Source organism: Esox lucius, chromosome 8 (genome assembly GCF_011004845.1).
Source record: "Esox lucius isolate fEsoLuc1 chromosome 8, fEsoLuc1.pri, whole genome shotgun sequence".
Taxonomy (NCBI): domain Eukaryota; kingdom Metazoa; phylum Chordata; class Actinopteri; order Esociformes; family Esocidae; genus Esox; species Esox lucius.
Window position 1 is genome coordinate 8,502,649 of NC_047576.1, and position 20,429 is coordinate 8,523,077.

The following is a 20,429-nucleotide window of genomic DNA, read 5'->3' on the forward strand; positions in this document are numbered from 1 at the left end:
AATTCACCCCATAACCTGGGTCAGTTGTAACATACCCTGGGGTGACACGTAACATTTTGATATACCCTGGGGTTGTAACATTATAAAAAAATGATATTGAAAGGTTTTTATTTCAAAACTTTACTTTTTAACAAAATTGGTGTCTGTGTGTGTGTGAAGTATGTTAGTTACTGTCAGTCATGGTAGTGAGACATTTGAACATAATACATTTGAACAAAATGAGCATTACTGAATATTAGTTTGTGTGTTTGTGCTTGTTGGTTACCGTCAGTCTAGGCATACTGAAATTCAAAGAAAACATATATAGGTCTACAACAAACATTATATTAAATGTATTAAACAAGCATATATTAGTTTGTAACATTTTAATTGTTGTTACAACTAACCCAGACTCTTGTTGTTACAACGAACCCAGACTCCTATAACTAGCTTAACTTACAGCTAACAGGTAAAACATTATCACTAACAATTTGCATGAAAGATATCTAGATAGACACATAATAAACATGATTTAAGTTTGATACATTTTCTTACCTCAAAATTAGTTTTTTCCTTTTAAAAATGGTTGTCTGCTACAGGGTGCTACTTCTTCTTATGTGAAATAAGGATTAAATTGAGCATGAGCAGAGTGAATCAGATGATTCGTAACTTGTTACTGTTTAGAGAAATTGGAAGTGTTACAACTAACCCGTGTTACAACCATCCCCGGTTTCCCGTACTCTTTAGTATGTATTATTTTAAACAATGGGTCTCTTTTTTCATCTTTTAACTAAATAGAATGAATGTACACATTTTATTTTACAGCATAAAACCGTAGCCCAGACAAACAGTTGGCTAATATCCAATATTGAATGGTGTGGTAGACAAAGCCTAGAGAGATAACAAGCCTTGAGTCACAACAGTGTGGTCTACTGGGGCTCCATCAATTATTAATCTACGACCAGGTGTGTCACCTGCACCCAAACAGAAAAGTAATTTCCTGAAAGGGAGCATGTGAGGTAATTATTTATAGTATGTTACCTAATCCACAGACATCCTTTTGAGATACTGTTGAGTCCAGGAGGGGAGTCCAGGTGGGTCCAGTAGTTCAATCAAGCTCAACCCATTTTGTTATATTCAGTTATTAACTTATTACATTCTTAATGAAGGGTAGAGGAATTTTACTCTTGTAAGATGTTGCCATGGCAGTGAGGAGTCTTGGGACCTGGTAGTAAATGGAGCTCCACATCAAAGGAGTCTCCTAGCCTTTGATGCCAGACAAGGTTGAAATTCAAGCGACAGCAATCCGACTAGATAAGGGTGTGATCAGTCCACTGTGTCAGCACATCTTGGCAAAGAAAATAGACATATTTTATACAATACATTGCATACTGTTTTTGTTTCCCCAGTAGACGTTTCTACATTTCCTACATTTGTCAAGAATATTCTTGCAGAATATCTGGGGAAACAAGAATTATAGGGCCAAAGCTATATTTTGGAAATCATTGTATGCAAAGACATTTAGATGAAAAGCTGAAAAAAATAACTGACATTTGGAAATATTTGATAGCATCTCTGTCTGCTATTTCACCTTTGGGCAAATAATACTTAGTGTCCATTTTCCTTACAGCCGTATATGAACCCACACCGAAGTCTTAGATCATTGGTCAATCAGTGAATTATACGTAACTATGTGGTGGTAGATATTCATATTCCTTTCTATTCTAAACAACCGGTGCTTGGCAAAACAGATTTCTTGGAAAGATAAGAAGGCGCCAGCCAGCACAATGGTAGTAAATGCTTATCCCAGTGATTTATTTCCCTGCATCAAACAAACAACATTTCGCCTTCAAAGTCTTTCTCAGGTTACCGGAAATGATAGATCCTAAATTTTTGCTCCCAGGTGTCAAAGATGAGCATATTTAATAGCAAAATAAAAACAGTAGCTTAGTATATCATATATAATTTAATTTTATATAATACTAATATTAGACAATTGTATTATCACAAATGTCATCTCCAGTCGACACTATGAAAATGCATATATTTTATTTTCATATAGAATTTATTACCATAACCAACTTTTTTTAAAGACCGCCCTTCACTGTCAACTCTCGTCTTGTCCTATCAGCGCACAGTTCGCGTCTCAGACGCCCACAACTTTTCAGGCTACTTAACCAAGCTAGCTAATCACATTCCGCTTCTCTGTTCTCCGCCATTTTGTAAGGGTATAAGAAAAGTCGACCAAGCAACAGATTTGCTGGTCTAACCTGTGTAGCTAGGTAGTTCCGTGTTGTGCAATGGACGGGTAAGTTCAAGGAAGAGGCTCTGCTCACGAGAAAAGGGCTATAGAATGAATAATATTTGTGTAAATGTGTCCTTTAACGAATATGGGCTGAACTAGTTCCTGTATTGTGTTATTGTGTTTTGGTTGCGATGGAAACATGGTAACGCGGCATTTCTGTTCGTTCGTGATAGACACTTCGACTAATATTACCGTTGTATTGTGTATAGTTCATGTTAGAGTTACTAGTAGTTAGCTGTTGTTAATTTGTTGTTGTAGTTAGTAGCCAGCAGGCTAATTTGCGTGTACTTATTTTTTGTCTAAACTGAAGGAAAACCATGAGCGGTTCAAGCAAGTACGGTGTATGTTGTGTGGACTGGTTAAAGTTATTGAAATCCGTGTTAGTGGTATCAATAATAGCACCTAGCTAGCTAACCACTTTAATTTGCCTGTTGCGCTTTACTGTAGCTAGCTAGAACTGGAAATTGGAACCACCTGTGTCAGTACGATGTTGGTTTTTGTGTAACTACGCCACTAGCTAGAATGTTCACCATATTATACTTAGTTTTGTTTACCCTAATGTCTAATTTAGAACAGTGTGACTATATTTGAAAAATAAGGCATGGGGTTTGTGTGTTGGGTAGTTACGTATGAGACAGTCCTTTGCTGTGCTATATGTATTGGCCATAGCCAATACCATTCCTATCTTTCGCTAGTTTTGTAAACCATTAACGACCGAGTGGGAATGGTTAGTGTAGTTCTGTACCTTTGGTATACGTTTTCACGTACTGCGGCTTTTAGCCAGTCAGCATTCATCTGTTTACGATGTAGGGGTCTCATGTTACGGTACGAACGTGGCTATTCAACCTTAAGTAGCTGTTACATATATTTATATTGCCCGGACATCGGGAACTTGCGCATTCTTAATGTTTAGGTTAATATTGGTAACTAGATATGTAAGGTGAAGTTCAGTACAACTAAAAAGGCAGGGTAATACGGGGCTGGTTATTAACACACAACACATTTCTTCCTTCCAGCCGTCTAGAGACTGATTTGTATCCTATGGGATCTACTTACGTCACTGAACTAGAGTAAGTCCTTGTTTTCATGACTTTTGTAAATGTTTCCACCAGTTCATCAGTCGTGAATCGCCTATAAGCCTCTGCTTAAACATACTTTCATTTTGAGTCAATCAACTTTTCTCATTCCTATAGCATCTTGAGATGCCCTATAAGCCACTTTTGATGATTAATTACGTCCACTATGGTGGTGCTGGTAAAGGTATTGTGTTTATCAGGTTTCTCGGCATGGTGTGGAAACTAAGTGATTTGACCTGTTGCATTGTCTTGCTCATCCTCCCCCTTCCCATGACGGTCGCCCTTTTCTGTGTTGTCAAGCCTATTCTGTGTATTCATCTCAATTTGGAAAGTAGTTTTGTTTTCCTAATGGGTTTCAACATGAAATCATTTTACATTCTTGTGTATCGGGAAGTGCTTTGTGTCTTTAAACATTTAATTATGCATGTCTGCCCTTATGGCTGTAGATCTAAATTTGGTTCTTGGGATTTTTAGAGGGACATATCTGGCATAACTGTTCTGCAGATGTCTGTTCCCTCCATAATAATCTCTTGTGGAATGATCTATGTAAACATTACCGGTTTAGTTGGATCTTTTGGGACTGAACAGGATGTGTAGGATTAAGAGCAACCATATTTCAGTTTTTGGGGGGTTTCTTAACTTCACTGGACCAGTAATGATATTGCACATGTTTGCATCTTTTGAATATTTGAAGCCAATGGGATTTTCGGTCCTTTACTTGCAAAATGATAGCGATGCTCCTTGTTGTGGTGCTGCTATTTGTTCTAGCGTTTCCTAATTCTTTTTTTAATATGTATGGACCTAGAAATGTTACTGATCTTCTGCCAAAATAGGTGAGACTTCTGGGTTCAACAAGATTATTCATGTACTTAATGGTTCCTTTCATTTTTGGTCTTTATGATCACAAGTTGGTGAATCTCCCCACCGCTGCCTGGGGGAGTGTTGGCGATGGGAGTACAGTTTGAATGCTCTTGGCCAGTGTTTTCTGCCTGTTGCTCATGTGAAACAGGATGTGAGGGTTAATCTTCAACAGGGTGTAGTCAGAGCCATGGCCCCCTAATTTAGTCTTCAGTGGCTGAGCGGTGGTTGACTTATTTCAATATGAGGGTTATCAAGAGATGTCATTGTCCAACTTGCATTCTCTGCATCTGTTTTTCTTGTTATTTGTAGACTAAGATGTTACACATGTTGAGATGTAAGCATTTTATGGTGTGTGGGGGGGGGGTATGTCAACCGTTGCTTAGGTGTTATTGTTTACCGGACCCACAATGCTATGCCTCATTTGTATCTAATTTAGATTTTTTTGAAGTCTTAAATGCTAAGACTGTTTTTATTTTCTACAAACTCACCTGGAGCATGGAGTCAAGCTACCCCGCTTACTGCTGGTAGCATCACATAACAAAATTATTGTGTTGTTGTGCATGTTTCCATGTAATAGCCATCAATGACTGTTTGACAGAATTGAAACCGCAAAAATAAGTAATTTATGACCCTTTTATGTAGATCATATGACAGTTTTGATGCGCTCAAATGTGATGGTTTACTTCTGTAGAACTAGTGCTGAGCATAGCTGGTTTTTGCATCTGAGTAAGGAAGTGTTTGCTCCAAAGTCAGCCATTTTATCCAAAATGCAACATCCTGCTGTTATTTAACATACTTTTTTCCCTCTTATTGTTGACTGGGCAATGGTAGTTTAGAACTTTGGACATGAGAAAGTTCTGTAATTGTGCCAATGTCGACTGACTGTCTGCGTTCCAACATTTCTGCAACTGAAAGATGTTAGTTAGCTGTTGCTTTTGTACTTCCCTCTAATGTTTGGGATCTCGACTCTTTCCTACACAATAGTAACATTGTTGTCTTTAACCTTTAATTTTGGCATTTAATTTTTCTTCCTTACTGCTTCTAACATTCCCATCTTCTCTTTTCTTCACAGCAGTGTCCACGATATTACAGTTGGTACAAAGGTAGGCACCCTCTTTCTGTATTCTCCAACATGCCATAATCAAGAAGTGGCTGATTATGGCTTAAGATTGCAAACTCATGTATTAGCTTAGCACTGTACTGTGTGCAGGTTTGACACAGCGATACCAAGTATTGCTTCATGAGAAATGAGGACATTCAAAGTTGCTGGCATTTTAAGGTACAACAGTCAGTCAGTATTGAACAGTGGGAAAATCCTGTTTGCTAAGGTTCTGTTTTATTGACTTCAATTCCCCGAACAAGTTTTGTTTGTGTTTTTTCCATGGCAGTTGGCTAAATAAACTTGGAGATGTGTATATACGTCGTGTAACAATTGCATTAAAAGAAAGTGCAGTATGTGCAGGTTATGGAAGAAAATGTTGGCAACTTAAACTATTCCTAGTCACTTGTAACTAGTTACCATATTTAAATCGCTACAGGTTTTTCCCCCCTTTTGGTATAGCAGGAACGTTGCTGTGGAAACAGTAAGGCCTAATTATTGGTTGGCTTTGGCTTTGTGCCATAAATGCTCTTGGTACATTCCAGTGCTCTGGCTTCTCCAAACCCTTGTCTATAATTAGGGACTTTGGTCTCATCCTTCACATGCCAGTCATTGTTGCATCACTCATAAGCCAGTCCGATACCCCTTTTTGAGACCTTTCCCAAGAAAAACGACATCCCCTGCCAGGAAAATGACAACTTAACCCCCAGAAAATGCCCTCTGTTAGGGCCTTGTGGTCTTTAGGCTGAGGTTGGCTAACCTGAATGAAAGCAGATGTTTCTAGATGATGGAAGTTTTAATGAGTGAGGAAGTCGATGTATATGTTCTAGTCAGCAGACCTGGAGGGTTGGCAAGCTGTTTTAACATTCATCCCCTGAAACCTACTGCTGATTTAATATCATTGATGAATATTAATTTACTAATTACCCTTTCACTAGTAAGATTCCTATCGCAGATTGAAATAACTACTTGTCACAATACTTTTGGAGATGTTATCTTTTAATCCATAATCAGCTAGTTATAAATTGTGGATGTAGTTGAAACCTAGAATGGAAAAACAATTTGTAACAGAATAATGAATAGTAGGTTTGGAATAGGGAATACATGTGAAAATGGCATGCAGTGGAAGTGCTGGCTGCTCTCTGGATGGCGGGGGAGGCCGAGTGGCCCCTCCAGCAGCTGGGTTGGGATTTGAGCCGACACACAGGAGTAAGTGTTCCTGACTTAATGTTCAGTGTCTGTCCTCCATACACCGCCATTACTGCTGACTCCCAGCTTGGCCTTCAAAGGCCCCCGTTACAGCAACGGCATTCCTTGCGGCTCTTTTCGCAGAGATAATCGTCTGTGGTATGTGCCTAGCCAGAAGGACCAACACGCGGCATACATATTCTTACAGGTACCACGAGTGGTCCTCTCCAGCCAATGCACATCGATAACCTTAAGTTAGTGGGGACTCTGTGGGTTATCCTCACAGGAAATAGGATCTGTTCACTGCAGTGGTTTTATTTTATTTACTAATTGCCTCATTTCCTGTTCTCCCCTCGGGTGTTTGTTGCAGCCCGCTGGCCTCAAAGTTGACTGTTTCGAAATGGTTTTGGAGGATCTTGGTGACTGAAATGTTCAATTTGTACAAAACGTCTCTTTTGTGGTTTAGCCTTGTTGGTAGTATTGAAATGAGTACACTTATTAATGGTGGGATCTACTGTGATTTTAGATGTGCTTTTCCCATACCGGGGTCTTTGGGCTAGGGCTGGTCCTGTGAAAATCCCTCAGTCCTGATTGCAGTGCCACAAAGCATGTGGAACTGGTTATGCTACTAACTTCCGGTGTCTGCAATTTGGCAGTTATTTGAATATTTTATATTTTACTCATACAAATTTTATTCTAGCTTGGTTGGGGCTGTCGACTTTAAAGCTAATTCTTTGTGGTACACATCTTTGGTTTCCTTCTGCAACGTTGGCATGCTCCGTAAGACAATTGATCGCCTCCGTTTTCAGAAACTTCCAGTTACCGTCATTAGAAATCAGCCTAAATCCTTTTGTTGCTAATCCCCTCCACTGTGTCACAAAAAAATCTTGGTTGATCGTGACATTACGGTCTTTAAACATTTCATTGTTTTATGAAGGTCTATCAACATTTCACTCTGTCCCTCATTTTCCATGAGCTAATTTAAGTCTCAGGTCATTAAATACAGTCAGTTGAACTTAACTATAGAGATGGCCTCTCAAAAGCATTCCTCCAGCATGAGGGTGGGGGACATGTGGAGTCGTGAAACCCATTCAGCACATGCAAATGCCCCCCGCTGTTTTGAACATGCATGTTTTTTTTACCACTGGCTTTTGTTTTCCATCTGTTAAGGCCAAGCATGGGATGGGGTTGGGTTGTCTGTTTCATAATGGCAGCTCTTGGCAAATGTTGCTGGGTAGCCAACCTGTAGCTTGAAATTATGTAAAAGCCCAGGTTAACCTGGTTTAAAGAGGTAGAGGATAGAATTACTGTTCAATAATTTAGATGTTCATGAGTAAATCGATCCCTGATGAGCCACTTGAAGGCATGTTTTTTTTCTTTTTCTTTTTTTAAAAGGTCATAACCTGTTTCTCAAACATTTGTGAGCAGCGTGGTAATTGCCAGGAGAAAGGTACACCTGGCTGTGGAAAAGAATAAGCCTTTTGTGTATTCAGACCAAGAGTCATGGGTGTGGCTTAGCAGCTCACCTGGAGCCACAAGCAAGGGTTTCTATAGTGATAGGAGTGCCATTCAGAGTTGTCTTGGTAATGGCCACGTTCTTGAGGTGCAGTGTCTCCCACTTGCCTGCTCATTTGTTCTTTTTGTCCCTCTCAACAGCTGTCAGTGTCTTTAATTTAGGCTATTGGTGGCTTCCTCAGGAAACTACCAGTCTGCCTTAAAGAACTCACTACTTTGACAGGAAAGCGGGTTAGAAATGTTAAAGATGCCGGTTATTACGTTTTCGAGGATGTGCAAGGATGAGCAAACTAATCATGTGGTTTTTAAGACGTGCGCCATTGGAATTTGAGTGCCTGGTGGGGTTGAGAGCCCTTCATCAAGCTGTGTTGTATACTCATTGTCTTAATAGGAGAAGGCTTCATGTCATCATTGGTGATCATGTAAAAACTGGCCAGTGGACTGGAAATCCATCTTTTAACCATTTCCTCTGTTCCCATTTTTGTTGAACCTCTAAAGCATGGATGGCAGCTGGTGTGCAGTCTGTTTTTACACGTTGATAGAGATTTGTTTATTTATGGCTTTGTTTTAAAATCACGATTTGGGTCTGGTTTATGTCTTTTTAGCATAGGGTGGTCATTTTTAGAAAATTGTTCTTTGGGCTTTCAGGGCTTGGTCTGTGGACTACGGGTTGGGAGTAACTGGGTCAGCGTTTAAGAAGTGTACACCCAGCAGCAGTCCCTAGACCGGTGGGGGTGGTGATGTACTGCCAGTCCCATGACTCGGGTTTCTCCTCCCGCCTTCCCATTCCTGCTGTTTGGTGACCCAGAACCCCCCCCCCCCCGGGTTCTTTGGTTCCCTCCCTGAAAATGAACAATACGGGTGACCTCAGCGCGCACACACATGCTTACAATGCATCCCCCACTCTCCCCAGGCCATAGACAACTTAACAAGGTTAGCCAACCCCTGTCATTGGATTCCATGCTGTCTGCATATGGGCCTATCCATGTGCATTCCTCTCTGCTTTGTCGGTCCATGAATGTCGTTAGGACTCTGGCCACACCTTGTAGTCATCCGCCAGCTCTGGTTCTGCTTGTACCTTTCCTGTTCGCTATGCAGCCGACTGCTTCCTTTTCCTGTTCCCATTGTCACAAGGCAGTGCCTGTTGATACCGTGAATGACTCACTGGGTCAGCCGTGGCCTTCACGCAGTCCCACAGGAAAGGGTGGTGGGGGGGAATATGCCCCCCCAGGCAGTCAGTTGGGGGGGGGGGTTACAGGTAGCTATTGTTGAGTTTGGGTTTCCCAAAGCATACTGATTGTTTATTTTACCTTTGTAACAGCTTCTAGCTGTAAGAAGTGAGATCAATGTACTTTGTAGTTTTCTTGTATTTCTTAACTGTCTAATGCTGGTGTTATGGTTCTGCACTTCTAAACATGTTTTTTTTCCTTTGCAGAGAGGATCAGACGAGCTTTTCTCTTGTGTCGCAAACGGCCCCTATATAATGACCAGTTCAGCAGGTTTGTGTTGACTTCTCCCCATCCTTCAACGTGAAAAAATTCACTACCTCTGTATTTCCAAGTCCACATGTCTAAATGGTGTTCTCCTACTTTGTCCAGCCAATGGCAATGACAGCAAAAAGTTCAAAGGTGACATAAGGAGCCCAGGCATCCCGTCGCGCGTCATCCATGTCCGCAAGCTCCCCAATGACATCAATGAGGCTGAGGTCATCGCCCTGGGCCTGCCCTTTGGCAAAGTCACCAACCTGCTCATGCTCAAAGGAAAGAACCAGGTATGGTTACCCTAGCTCCGTGTGTGTTCAGTCAAACAAGCTCACAGGCTTTAAAAAGGGGTGGGTGTGGGGTTGAAGTGAACTAAAGTTATTATTATTCAGGGCCCTTGTAGTGCTAACCAACCACTATCTACAGCAGAACAAAAATATAGTAGTGCTTATCAGTTTCTTGTTGTGGCTTTGTCCTGTCTGTTTCCAGGCCTTCCTGGAGATGAACAGTGAAGATGCAGCCCAGACCATGGTCAGCTACTATTCCTCTGTGACGCCCGTCATCCGCAACCACCCCATCTTTATGCAGTACTCCAACCACAAGGAGCTGAAGACAGACAACTCCCCGAACCAAGTGGTGAGTCACACTAGTGTAGCGTGCGTCCTTCTCAGCTGGCCCCTTAATGTGCTCCAACTCTTCAGAGAAACCACAAGGAAAGGTTCCAAACCTGTGCTGTTACTGTGTTTTGACAGATCTTTTCCATCAGCAGTGAAGGGGATTAATCTGCCCTTCTGGAGCATTCTCTTGCACTGTTGATGTTTACGTAGTTCTGTATACCTCTGAGCCGTGAGTGTTTGATTCTTCAAGACCAAATGTGGTGTCTTTCCTCCACAGTGGATGTGTTTGCTGTGTGACTCTTGTGCATTTGTATTTTCCTTTAGGGATAGTTTTTTTTCATTTGGCCATGAAAGCTTTGGGTTTTGGCTCCAGTGTTTCCTGTATTGCCGGGTCAGTGACTCATTTGGAAACTGTCTTCTCCTGCCAGGACTTGTGGTTGCACAAACCACGAGTCTGCTTGTCAACATTGTAGGCTGCTTCAACCAATCCCAATCATCAGACTTTCTGCCATGTTAGCAAAAACGGAGCCGTCTGCGCTTGACTTGGTCGTTCCACATCCCTGTTCCCCTCGGGTGTCTCATGGTTTACATTTCCGCGGGTGTATGGTGGTGGACTCTATTGTCCCGGGTGTCTTCCAAACCACCTCCCCTATTCTCAACAACGTTTCCTGGGAGAACGCAATGCCAGTGGTGACCAAGTGAAGCACCAGCTGTCCGCTCCCCCACAAATGACCCCAGTCTGGTCTTATCTGCTCCCAGGCCGACATGGTGAACATAAACACTGCTGTGTTGCTGAGGAACATTCCAAGGTTGTTTGTGTTTAGCTGGTAGAAAGTCTGCCCCCCCCCCCCCAGGTGTTCTGCCCTGTAAACAGACATGTCGCTGACTGATTGCCCCACGCCCTGGAATGTAGTCCCAAAAGCTTTTTCCAGCCGTTCCTGAACTGCCCTGAGGAGACTTGCTGTGAGGTCGAATGTTAAGAATGTTGCGTGGTGAATGGCGTCGACTCCCCTAACCTCGAGCTGTTCCCGTGAATGTCTTCCCTCTAACCCCTCTCCTGTTGACTCCTCCCATCCAGAGGGCCCAGGCGGCGCTGCAGGCAGTGAACGCGGTGCAGACCGGGGGCCTGCCCATGGCCGGGGGCCTGCCCATGACGGCGGTGGACGCTTCGGGCGGTATGGGGGGGCATAGCCCGGTGCTGCGTGTCATTGTGGAGAACCTCTTCTACCCGGTCACCCTGGATGTGTTGCATCAGGTGAGACTGTGCTATCGACACCGGTCTTACTGCGCTATTGTGTCGGTGTTGTCTTCCGCCCCCATGCTAACCGCGCCCTTGTTACACAGATCTTTTCCAAGTTTGGCACTGTGTTGAAGATCATTACTTTCACCAAGAACAACCAGTTCCAAGCCCTGCTGCAGTATGCTGATGGCCTCACTGCTCAGCATGCTAAACTGGTGAGTGGTGCCCTCTGCTGGCCGCAATAATAAATAGTACTTTTTGTTCAACACACCATTGTGAAGAAATGGCTGAGTCCGGTGTTAAAACCTCTGCCTTTTTGAAGTCTTTAGACGGGCAGAACATCTACAATGCCTGCTGCACCCTTCGCATCAACTTCTCCAAGCTCACCAGCCTGAATGTCAAGTACAACAACGACAAGAGCCGTGACTACACACGCCCTGACCTGCCCACGGGAGACAGCCAGCCCTCCATCGACCACCAGGCAATGGCTGCAGCCTTCGGTGAGTACTATGGTGAATACGGTTTTAAATTCCTCCTTGCTCTCTCTCCTTTTGTTGGCATCACTTCTGATTTCGTTCAGTGAACTGACAGTGCTCTGTATCCGTGTGTGTCAGGTGCTCCTGGGATCATCTCTGCCAACCCGTACACCGGGGCCCATGCCTTTCCCCCAGCCTTCACCATCCAGCAGGCTGCAGGTCAGTCGTCCGCTTTCATGACTCCTGACCAATGTTAATGTATTCACTGTAGGCCCCCCCCCCTTTCTGAAAGGAAATGCGTCACCTTCCCCGCTGGATGTCTTTCGCTACTACGGCTCAGGTGATTTGGCAACGCTTTTGACCTGTCTGCAGATGAGGGGGGTCAGGCGCTTCAGCTGCTTCTAGTCCAGCAGCCCCCCCCCTCCCACGTGAACATGTTTCCCTGATGTTTGCTGTCCCTGCAGGCCTGACCATGCAAGGTGTTCCTGGCGGCCTGGCCCAGCTGACCATGCCAGGGGCTGCGGCCGCCGCAGCTGTCCGAGGACTCGGCTTCCACCAACTGTCCGGTGGCCACTGTGTCATGCTGGTCAGCAACCTCAACCCGGAGGTTAGTCTTATCAGGTGCCCCCTGCTGCCCCCTAGTGTCTAAGGGTAAATGTAGGTGACAAGTGTGGGCCACCCAGAGTTAGTGTCCACCATGTCTTTTTAAATCGGGGCAAAGTGAATGTGTGCACATGTTTGTGGGGGGGGTTGTAAGAGGGATGCATTTGTAGACCTACATGCCCAACAGTCAGTGTGACACCCTTGATCTTAATGTATCCACATCTTTTGACAGAGTTGAGTGTATTTGTTACATACGCACAAATGCGTTGTCACACCTAGGTTAGGTAGCGCCCTCTTCTGTCAACTTGCCAGAATGCAATTGATGGAAGTCCCGTGTAACAGAGCTCTTGGCTTCTTTTTCCCTTAGTGAATTTCCTCCCTCCTGTTCTTCTCTGACAGTGTCACACCATCCCATTCAGTCTTTAACAAAAGATACAAACTATTAGGATATCCAAAGTTCATCACGGTACTTTTGTTTTGGCATTCAGTCTTTCCAAATGCCGAATATTGGCACATTTCCATTAAATCTTTGGCCTTTTAGGAGGTAATGACTAATGTGCCCTAGCCATAAATATTTAGAGCCAGTTGGATATAGTGTCCTGTGCATTAACCGTGGACTTTCTAATAATGGTCACTTCATCAATTGCCCTAGTCCTCTCACTGTAATTGACTGAACATGATACACTATAAATTATTATTCTGAGATCTCATTCCTGTAACATCTTGTTTGTTTAGACCCATTCTTCATCAAATTAGAGGCAATATTGCTTTTATTTTTTAATGGCCTTCAGCTTATGCTCAAACATTGCCAACTGTTTAATATTAATTCATTTCTGTCAATGCATACAGAACTTTAAGAGAATATAGAAGAAATATTGTCTCACCCTCCATGTCTCATGCCTCCTCCTTTTTAAGTTGGAGTATTTTTCACTCTGATTTCAAACCATTTAAAAGCACATTCTATACTGGATGAAACACCTCATTTCTTTGTGTATACTGACCTTGTTTTTTTTTACCTCCTTTTTCTTTTTTCTCTCCCTTCCCAACCCCCTCCCCCCTCTTTATTTTGTACATTTGTATTAATATCTTCACTTGGAAAACCCTCCGTTACCAAACTGACTGCACGCCCTGTGTATTCCCCTCCCATCGCCCATATCTGAACCACCACATGTCCCACTGTACACACACACACACACACACACACACACACACACACTGTTCTCTGCTCATATCCCACTGTTAAATATACAACCCCACACCCCCTCTATCCTGTCCATTCATTAACCCTTCCTATGATCCAACCACCTTTGTTTTTGTTTTTTTACATTATTTTTTTTTGCCATTCCCCATGGAACTGCCTCCGCTGTGGATGATATGTTGAACCTCCACTCTCCTGCCTCCGATCTTTTTCCTGTCCCTTCCTCCCTCCGCTGCCTTCCTCTGCTGTCTTATAAAGAGAGTTACGCCCCAATGCCTCTTTATTCTTTTCGGTATGTTATCATTAGCACCTTTTTTATTATTATGATTATTATTATTACTTGTTTGTTCTGTTTCATTCTTTTTTCATAAGTTGTTTCAAACGTTTTTGAGTGATTTCTGATGTTTTTGTGTGTCGATCTGAGAAACCTGGTAGACGGTTGCAGCATTGTCACAGTGTGCCTGTAGCTGTGTTTAAAGGGATAGTTTGCTCTGTTTAACTATTCCCTTAACCATAGTAGAAATTTCAGATTGCTAATTTTGCATTTGAATTCATATTGAGAAGTTCTGTGAGATGCTGTAACTTTGCCACTGTTCATAAGATCTTTTTTTATTTCTAGTCATAGTTTATGGTAAATTTGCACGCTTAATTGTCTTTACATGTTTGCATGCCCTCAATGAATGCTGTATCAATTGCTTTTGGTTAATGGTCAAGACAAACATTTTTGCTGAGTACATGTGGCCAGTTTTGTATTCCTTCTGATCCTTATTTTCAATTCTTAACTCGCAGTCCCCCTTTTTTTTTAACCATAAGAGTCTTTACCTTCCTTGATTTTATTTATCAAGTCCTAAGGAAGGGGTGACCTTAGACGCACAAGCGATTTCCTTCTTGATAAGAAGGAATTTTCCCTTTCTGTCCAGGTATAGCTATGTTTTGCAGTTCTGTGGCTTTTCTCTAGAATTCCACTTGAATGTTGTAGATTTTATTTTAAATTTTTTTACGTCTGTGGTGTAGTGTCACGAGGACCTCTTTAGAGTTAATGATCAATTCTCACTAGTCGCCATGATGCAACATTGCCATGATCAGTGGCTTCAGTCACTCACGGTAGATAGCATTTCATCCACCTTTTTTAAATTTGCCTTAATGGCGGAGCATCTTGTATATAACTTCAGTTCATAATCATAAGCTTCCCTGTGGGATCTAGATGGGTGTTAGCCCAAATCTCCAAAGGGCCCATTGACATTTTTTTTGTGTTCTTTGTTTGGTTCAGAGTTGTATTTAGTTTTCAAATGGTTTCTCCCTCCCTCCCAATTTGTGCTAAGGTGTATATGGTGATGTGATGAGAGTGAAGATTCTGTTCAACAAGAAGGAGAATGCTCTGATCCAGATGACCGATGGGACCCAGGCTCAGCTCGGTAAGGTCTATGACTCCTCCAAAAAAAGTAGCTCCTCCAGTAATAATGTATCAGGAGCCGCTACGTGTATCTGGAACTTCTGCTAACGACCGTGTTGTCGGCATGTCCAGTTCAGTGACGGAAGTCATCGCATGTCCGTTACGGTCCAGACATTCTGAATCGAAGGCTCTCTCTCTGTGCCTCCAACAGCAATGAGCCATCTGAATGGCCAGAGATTGCATGGGAAAGCCCTGCGTGTCACCCTGTCCAAACATACCAACGTTCAGCTTCCTCGCGAGGGCCACGAGGACCAGGGCCTGACGAAGGACTACAGCAATTCACCCCTGCACCGCTTCAAGAAGCCCGGCTCCAAGAACTACTCCAATATATTCCCGCCCTCGGCTACTCTGCACCTTTCAAATATCCCGTGAGTAAACGTCTTGTTGTTCTTCGGTAAACCCACTGACACAAAGGGTGCTCGATCGAATCTTTCAGAGGTCGGGGTTAAATTAACTGCATCAGTAAACTGGTAAAATCATGGTGAGAATTTGCTGTAAGTTGTATTGGTGAACTACTGCTAAAAGCTTGTCACAACTGCCTGTATTTACAATGGGGTCACCACTTTCTTTCAAGGCCCTCTGTGGTTGAAGATGACCTCAAGATGCTTTTTGCAAGCTCTGGTGCAATGGTGAAGGCCTTCAAGTTTTTTCAGTAAGTTATTCATCTCAAATTGTTAGTGTTAAGAATTTTTACAATGTCCTTAGTAAAGGCTGCTAATAGTGTGAAATTTTATATACACTTTCCAATTGTAATTTTCTTTTTTCAGAAAAGACCGCAAGATGGCCTTGGTTCAGATGGGCTCAGTGGAGGAGGCCATAGAGTCCCTGATTGAGTTCCATAATCACGACCTGGGAGAAAACCACCACCTGAGGGTCTCTTTTTCCAAATCCACCATCTGAGGGGAGCCCAAAACGCAACTGCTAACAGGCTGCTGTCCTTTTCCGAAGTTGACTATGTCAAGTTGCAGTGACACGACTCTTCTGTTGTAAAGTAGCCTTCACCACAGAATTCACTTCCATCATTCCTAGTATATGATATTTATATACACAAATCAGCCTATAAACCATATATGGAGAAGAACAGTGCACACCCAATTTTACTGGGGTTTTAAACATTTTTAGTTTTCTATTATCTTGCCTTTTTGGGGGGGGGGGGGGGTCCTAGCTCTCAGCATACTGAAAGAGTTTACACTTAACTAGGAGTCTGAATAAAGACTCATGTAAGCTTCAGTCTTCTGGAATATTCCATTTGCCCTTTGGGTCCAGCACCACTAGGTTCTGTGCCACTTCTGTAGCATCTCATGTCCTCTTGCCTTCAGAGCTTTCCTGTGCCTTACTCAACCAGTCTTAAATCCTTCAATTTGATACTAGCATTTTTACAATCCTCCTTTGTCCAATGCCTTTGTTTACTAATGCCGGGTTTACCGCGGATGTGGGTTCATCGTTTGTATGAAATCTATTACAAGTTTGTCCATTTCCCCAACATTATGAAGTTATTTTATAGTGCCTTGTTTTAAGTTGGCTAGTTTGAAATCAGCAATGCGTATCTAGCTTTTTTTTGACATACTCCTTGTACCAGGGTTTGTCAGTCATATTTGGAGTCCTGTTTACTGTATCTCTATAGGTGGTTTGCATTCCCTTTTGACATGTATGCAATCATTTTGTACAAATCTAGTATTGTACACAGTTATTCCTATATTCTGTTTGTTGTAGGTGTCAGGTCTTGGTCAGTGGTTGTCTTAACCGCTGTGCCTCTGCAAAAAGTCTTGCTTGAACTTACCTCAAGTGTGGTTTACAATGTGATCTCTTGTTTCTGATTTTATCTTGCTTTCCTCTCCTGTTGCAGACTCTGTCAACTTAGTATTTGTTCAACTTTGTTATACACTACAGCTTGACCAAATAATGCCTTTTTCTAGGTTATTGTAGTTAGTATGAGAGACACTGCTTAATTCACTGTCAGTTGTGGTAATCCGCTCGTCTTGCAGCGTCTACATGGCTCTTGAGCTTCAGACACGTGGACTACTGCAGCTCCCCCGCTGTGAGCCATGAATTACATTACAGAATTGGACTCTTTCGAGGTGTGTGTAACTTACACCAGTGAATACTTGTGTCAGTCACTCCACTTGACTATTCACGAAAGGGTGAGCAGCTTTTATACGGCGCCCTGTCATTGCAGTCTGACTGGTCGCAGTCAACAGACTGTGCAGCTTTTATTAAGATAATTTTAATATTTTGGACAAGTGCCTTTCAAAACAGTCTACTTTGGTCTGGTGGAATGAAAGTGTTGTTTTTGACTTTAAGTTCCCTGAGGCTTGTATGAAATTCATAACCGTCTGCAGTGAATTTACACTCTGTGGCAACTTTATTAACAACACCTATGTAGTATCGGGTGGGAACACCCTTTTGCCTCCAGAACAGCCTGAATTATTTAGTGTTTTTCTAGTCTCCAATTGTCCAGTTGTGGTAATTGCATGCCCACTGTAACCTCATCCTCCTGTTCTGAGCTGACCGCAGTGGAACTTGATGTGGTCTTGTGTTGCTGTAGCTCATCCATTCAAGGTTTTATGTGCTGTCTGTTCAGAGAAGCCCTTCCGCACGCCACTGTTGTAAAGAGGTGATTTGAGTGTTGGTGGCCTTCCGGTCAGCTTGAATGAGCTCAACCATTCTCCTCTGACCTACATTTACAAGGTGTTTTTGTCCACAACTGCTGCTCACTGGAGGTTGTTTGATTGCACCATTATCAGCTGTAGTGTGTTTGAGAAAATCCCAGGAGGTCAGTTATTTTTATATTTTTGAACTGTTGTCAGGCACATTCATACCACAGTGAGTTGCTTTGATCACGTGTGTTCCCCATTCTAAAGTTTGGTTTAACTAACCTATATGATCATGTTTGTACACCTCATATATTGAGTTGTAGCCATGTGATTTGCTGTATATGTTAATGAGCAGGTACCTAATAAAGTGGCCACTGAGTGTATATGCAGGCTCCATGGAAGGTGGACATGTTGAGCACTTGATTAGTTAAATGTCATTTATCAACTATCAGTCTTAATACTGACACATTCCATGTGCATTTTCTGTTTGGGAGTGGAGGTTCTTTAGGTTTTAGTAACTTTCACACTTAGTTGTGTGTGAATCCAGTTTTTCCCCCAATGTCGACCTGGTGCAAAGCAATAATAGAATTTCAGGGTATGGTAAGGAACCAGTGCTCACTTGCTTTGTTCAATCAGTTTCTTTAAACAAAATTGTTACATGATAATCTGTTCTTAATTGGATCACCTGACTTCAATATTGACACTTGTTCATATCAATCAGTGTAGCCTGTGTTAAATGTCTTGCTTTGCATACCCCAGGCAATGGCAGGAAAGGATTTTCCAATTATGCAAAATTGCACAGCATTTAAAATCATTACAACCTCAATCATTTGATGTTTGATAGTGGGATTTCTTCAAGAGTAGTGATATTTGTCAGGGGGTTGGGATGTATATACTTTTTTTTTTTTTTTGTACCACATAGTAGTTATTCAGAAGCAATATGTTTTTCTTAATCTATGAAACATGTATATATTTTGATTACAGCTTGGGAATATTCCTGAGCCCATCAGTAAAACAAGTTTGTATCACAGGAATTAAATTGTTTTCTAACAAAGTTTTTGTCCCTTTTGGTTGTTGTAGTGTAACTTACACATTTCTGGGTCTTGTGCCTTCAATAAATCTTTTCTCTGCTTTCCACTTGTCATTTTCTCTCTTTGGGCTCTGCTATTTTTGGTTTTAGCTTTCCTTGCTCATGTTTCTTCATTCTCATGCAAAGTCTTTGATCTATAGAAACTACTGTTGCTTTTGAGCTAAATACTAACATACTGTATTATTGTACTGATTTGCTACATTCAAATGTACAAGAAACTTAATGCAAGAACTATTTATTTAAAATGTACTGTAACCTCAAGTGCTTTGGACCGTGACTATATGATTAGGTGCAGACTAGGCTTGTTTCAAGGCCTTTTTACCTTGTCTTCATGAGGAAGGTAAGCTTTGTTAGATTCAAACTAGGCCGTTGGCTTGACCAGACAAGTCTCCCACAATAATTAATTGGACTCCTCCGTATTCACAATTCATAGAAAATTGTTTTAAAATACAAAACAAACTATTGATTTTGGAAAGCATTATGCCTCATTCACCAATTTTTTTTTTTTTTTTTAAATGTCTTTCATGAGAAAGGGCCGAAGAAGTTTTCTTAACTGCAGAATGGTTTGCGCCTACACTGATCAGCCATAACATTATGACATCCTGCCTAACACTGTATAGGTTCCCCTTTTGCCGTCAAAACAGCCCTGACCCGTCGAGGAATGGACTCTGAAGGTGTGCTGTTGCATCTGGCACCAAAACATTAGTAGCAGATCCTTTTAAGTCCTGTAAGTTGTGAGGTGGAGTCTCCATGGATCGGATTTGCTTGTCCAGCACATCCCACAGATGCTCGATTGAGATCTGGGGAATTTGATTTAGATTCAACTTTGTCATTAATCAGTACAAGTACCGGGCAATGAAATGCAGTTAGCATCTAATCAGAAGTGCAAATAGAGGAGGGCAGAAAACGTACAAGTATTATGTATATTACCAGTGGAATTTGGAGGCCAAGGCAACACCTTGAACTGCTTTGTGGCAGGGCGCATTATCCTGCTGAAAGAGGCCAATGCCATCAGGGAATACTGTTGCCATAAAAGGGTGCACATGGTCTGCAGCAAGGCTCAGGTAGGTGGTATGTGTCAAAGTAACATCTGCACGAATGGCAGGAGCCAAGGTTTCCTAGCAGAACGTTGCCCAAACTATCACACTGCCTCTGCCGGCTTGCCTTCTTCCCATAATGCATTCTGGTGCCATGGGTTCTCCAGGTAAGCAACACACCCAGCCATCCATGTGATGTAAAAGGAAACAGGATTCATCAGACCAGGCCACCTTCTTCCATTGCGCTGTGGTCCAGTTCTGACGCTCATATGCCCCATTGTAGGGACTTTCGGCAGTGGACAGGGGTCAGACAGGGGGCACCCTGACTGGTCTGCGGCTGAGCAGCCCCATACGCAACAAACTGTGATGCACTGTGTTCTGACACCTTTCCATCAGTACCAGGATTAACTTTTCAGCAATTTAAGCTACAGTAGCTCATCTGTTGGATCGGACAACAGGGGCCAGCCTTCGCTCCTCACGTGTCAATGATCCTTGGCTGTCCATGACCCTGGCGCCGGTTCACCGCTTTTCCTTCCGTGGACCACTTTTGATATGTGCAGACCGGGAACACCCTACAAGGGCTGTAGTTTTGTAGATGCTCTGACCCAGTCGTCCAG

At 42.5% G+C, this 20,429-nt stretch overlaps 1 protein-coding gene across 3 annotated transcripts; it reads left to right on the forward strand.

Annotated features, from left to right (window-relative positions):
• The first annotated feature begins 2,190 nt into the window (after positions 1 to 2,190).
• Positions 2,191 to 18,818, forward strand: LOC105011410 (polypyrimidine tract-binding protein 1). 3 transcript variants are annotated; one of them, XM_010871404.5, is made up of 16 exons: positions 2,191 to 2,287; positions 3,301 to 3,354; positions 5,294 to 5,324; positions 9,459 to 9,522; positions 9,622 to 9,794; positions 9,994 to 10,140; positions 11,200 to 11,376; positions 11,466 to 11,576; positions 11,684 to 11,873; positions 11,976 to 12,056; positions 12,302 to 12,444; positions 13,897 to 13,930; positions 14,961 to 15,053; positions 15,243 to 15,459; positions 15,666 to 15,743; positions 15,859 to 18,818. In XM_010871404.5, the coding sequence occupies exons 1-16, from the start codon at positions 2,280 to 2,282 to the stop codon at positions 15,989 to 15,991; spliced, it is 1,734 nt and encodes a 577-aa protein (XP_010869706.1). In that variant the 5' UTR covers positions 2,191 to 2,279; the 3' UTR covers positions 15,992 to 18,818. The 3 variants fall into 3 exon arrangements, with proteins under 3 accessions (XP_010869706.1, XP_010869707.1, XP_010869708.1); XM_010871405.5 differs by having other exon boundaries at positions 11,684 to 11,861; XM_010871406.5 differs by lacking the exon at positions 3,301 to 3,354 and having other exon boundaries at positions 2,193 to 2,287.
• Positions 18,819 to 20,429: the final 1,611 nt, after the last annotated feature.

What these genes read in the sequence shown, in the direction of transcription:
- LOC105011410 (XM_010871404.5), top strand. An exon ending in TGCTCAAAGGAAAGAACCAG is followed by an intron (nt 9,795 to 9,993) that starts GTATGGTTACCC and finishes GTCTGTTTCCAG; the next exon opens with GCCTTCCTGGAGATGAACAG. An exon ending in AGCCTTCGGTGAGTACTATG is followed by an intron (nt 11,874 to 11,975) that starts GTGAATACGGTT and finishes CGTGTGTGTCAG; the next exon opens with GTGCTCCTGGGATCATCTCT.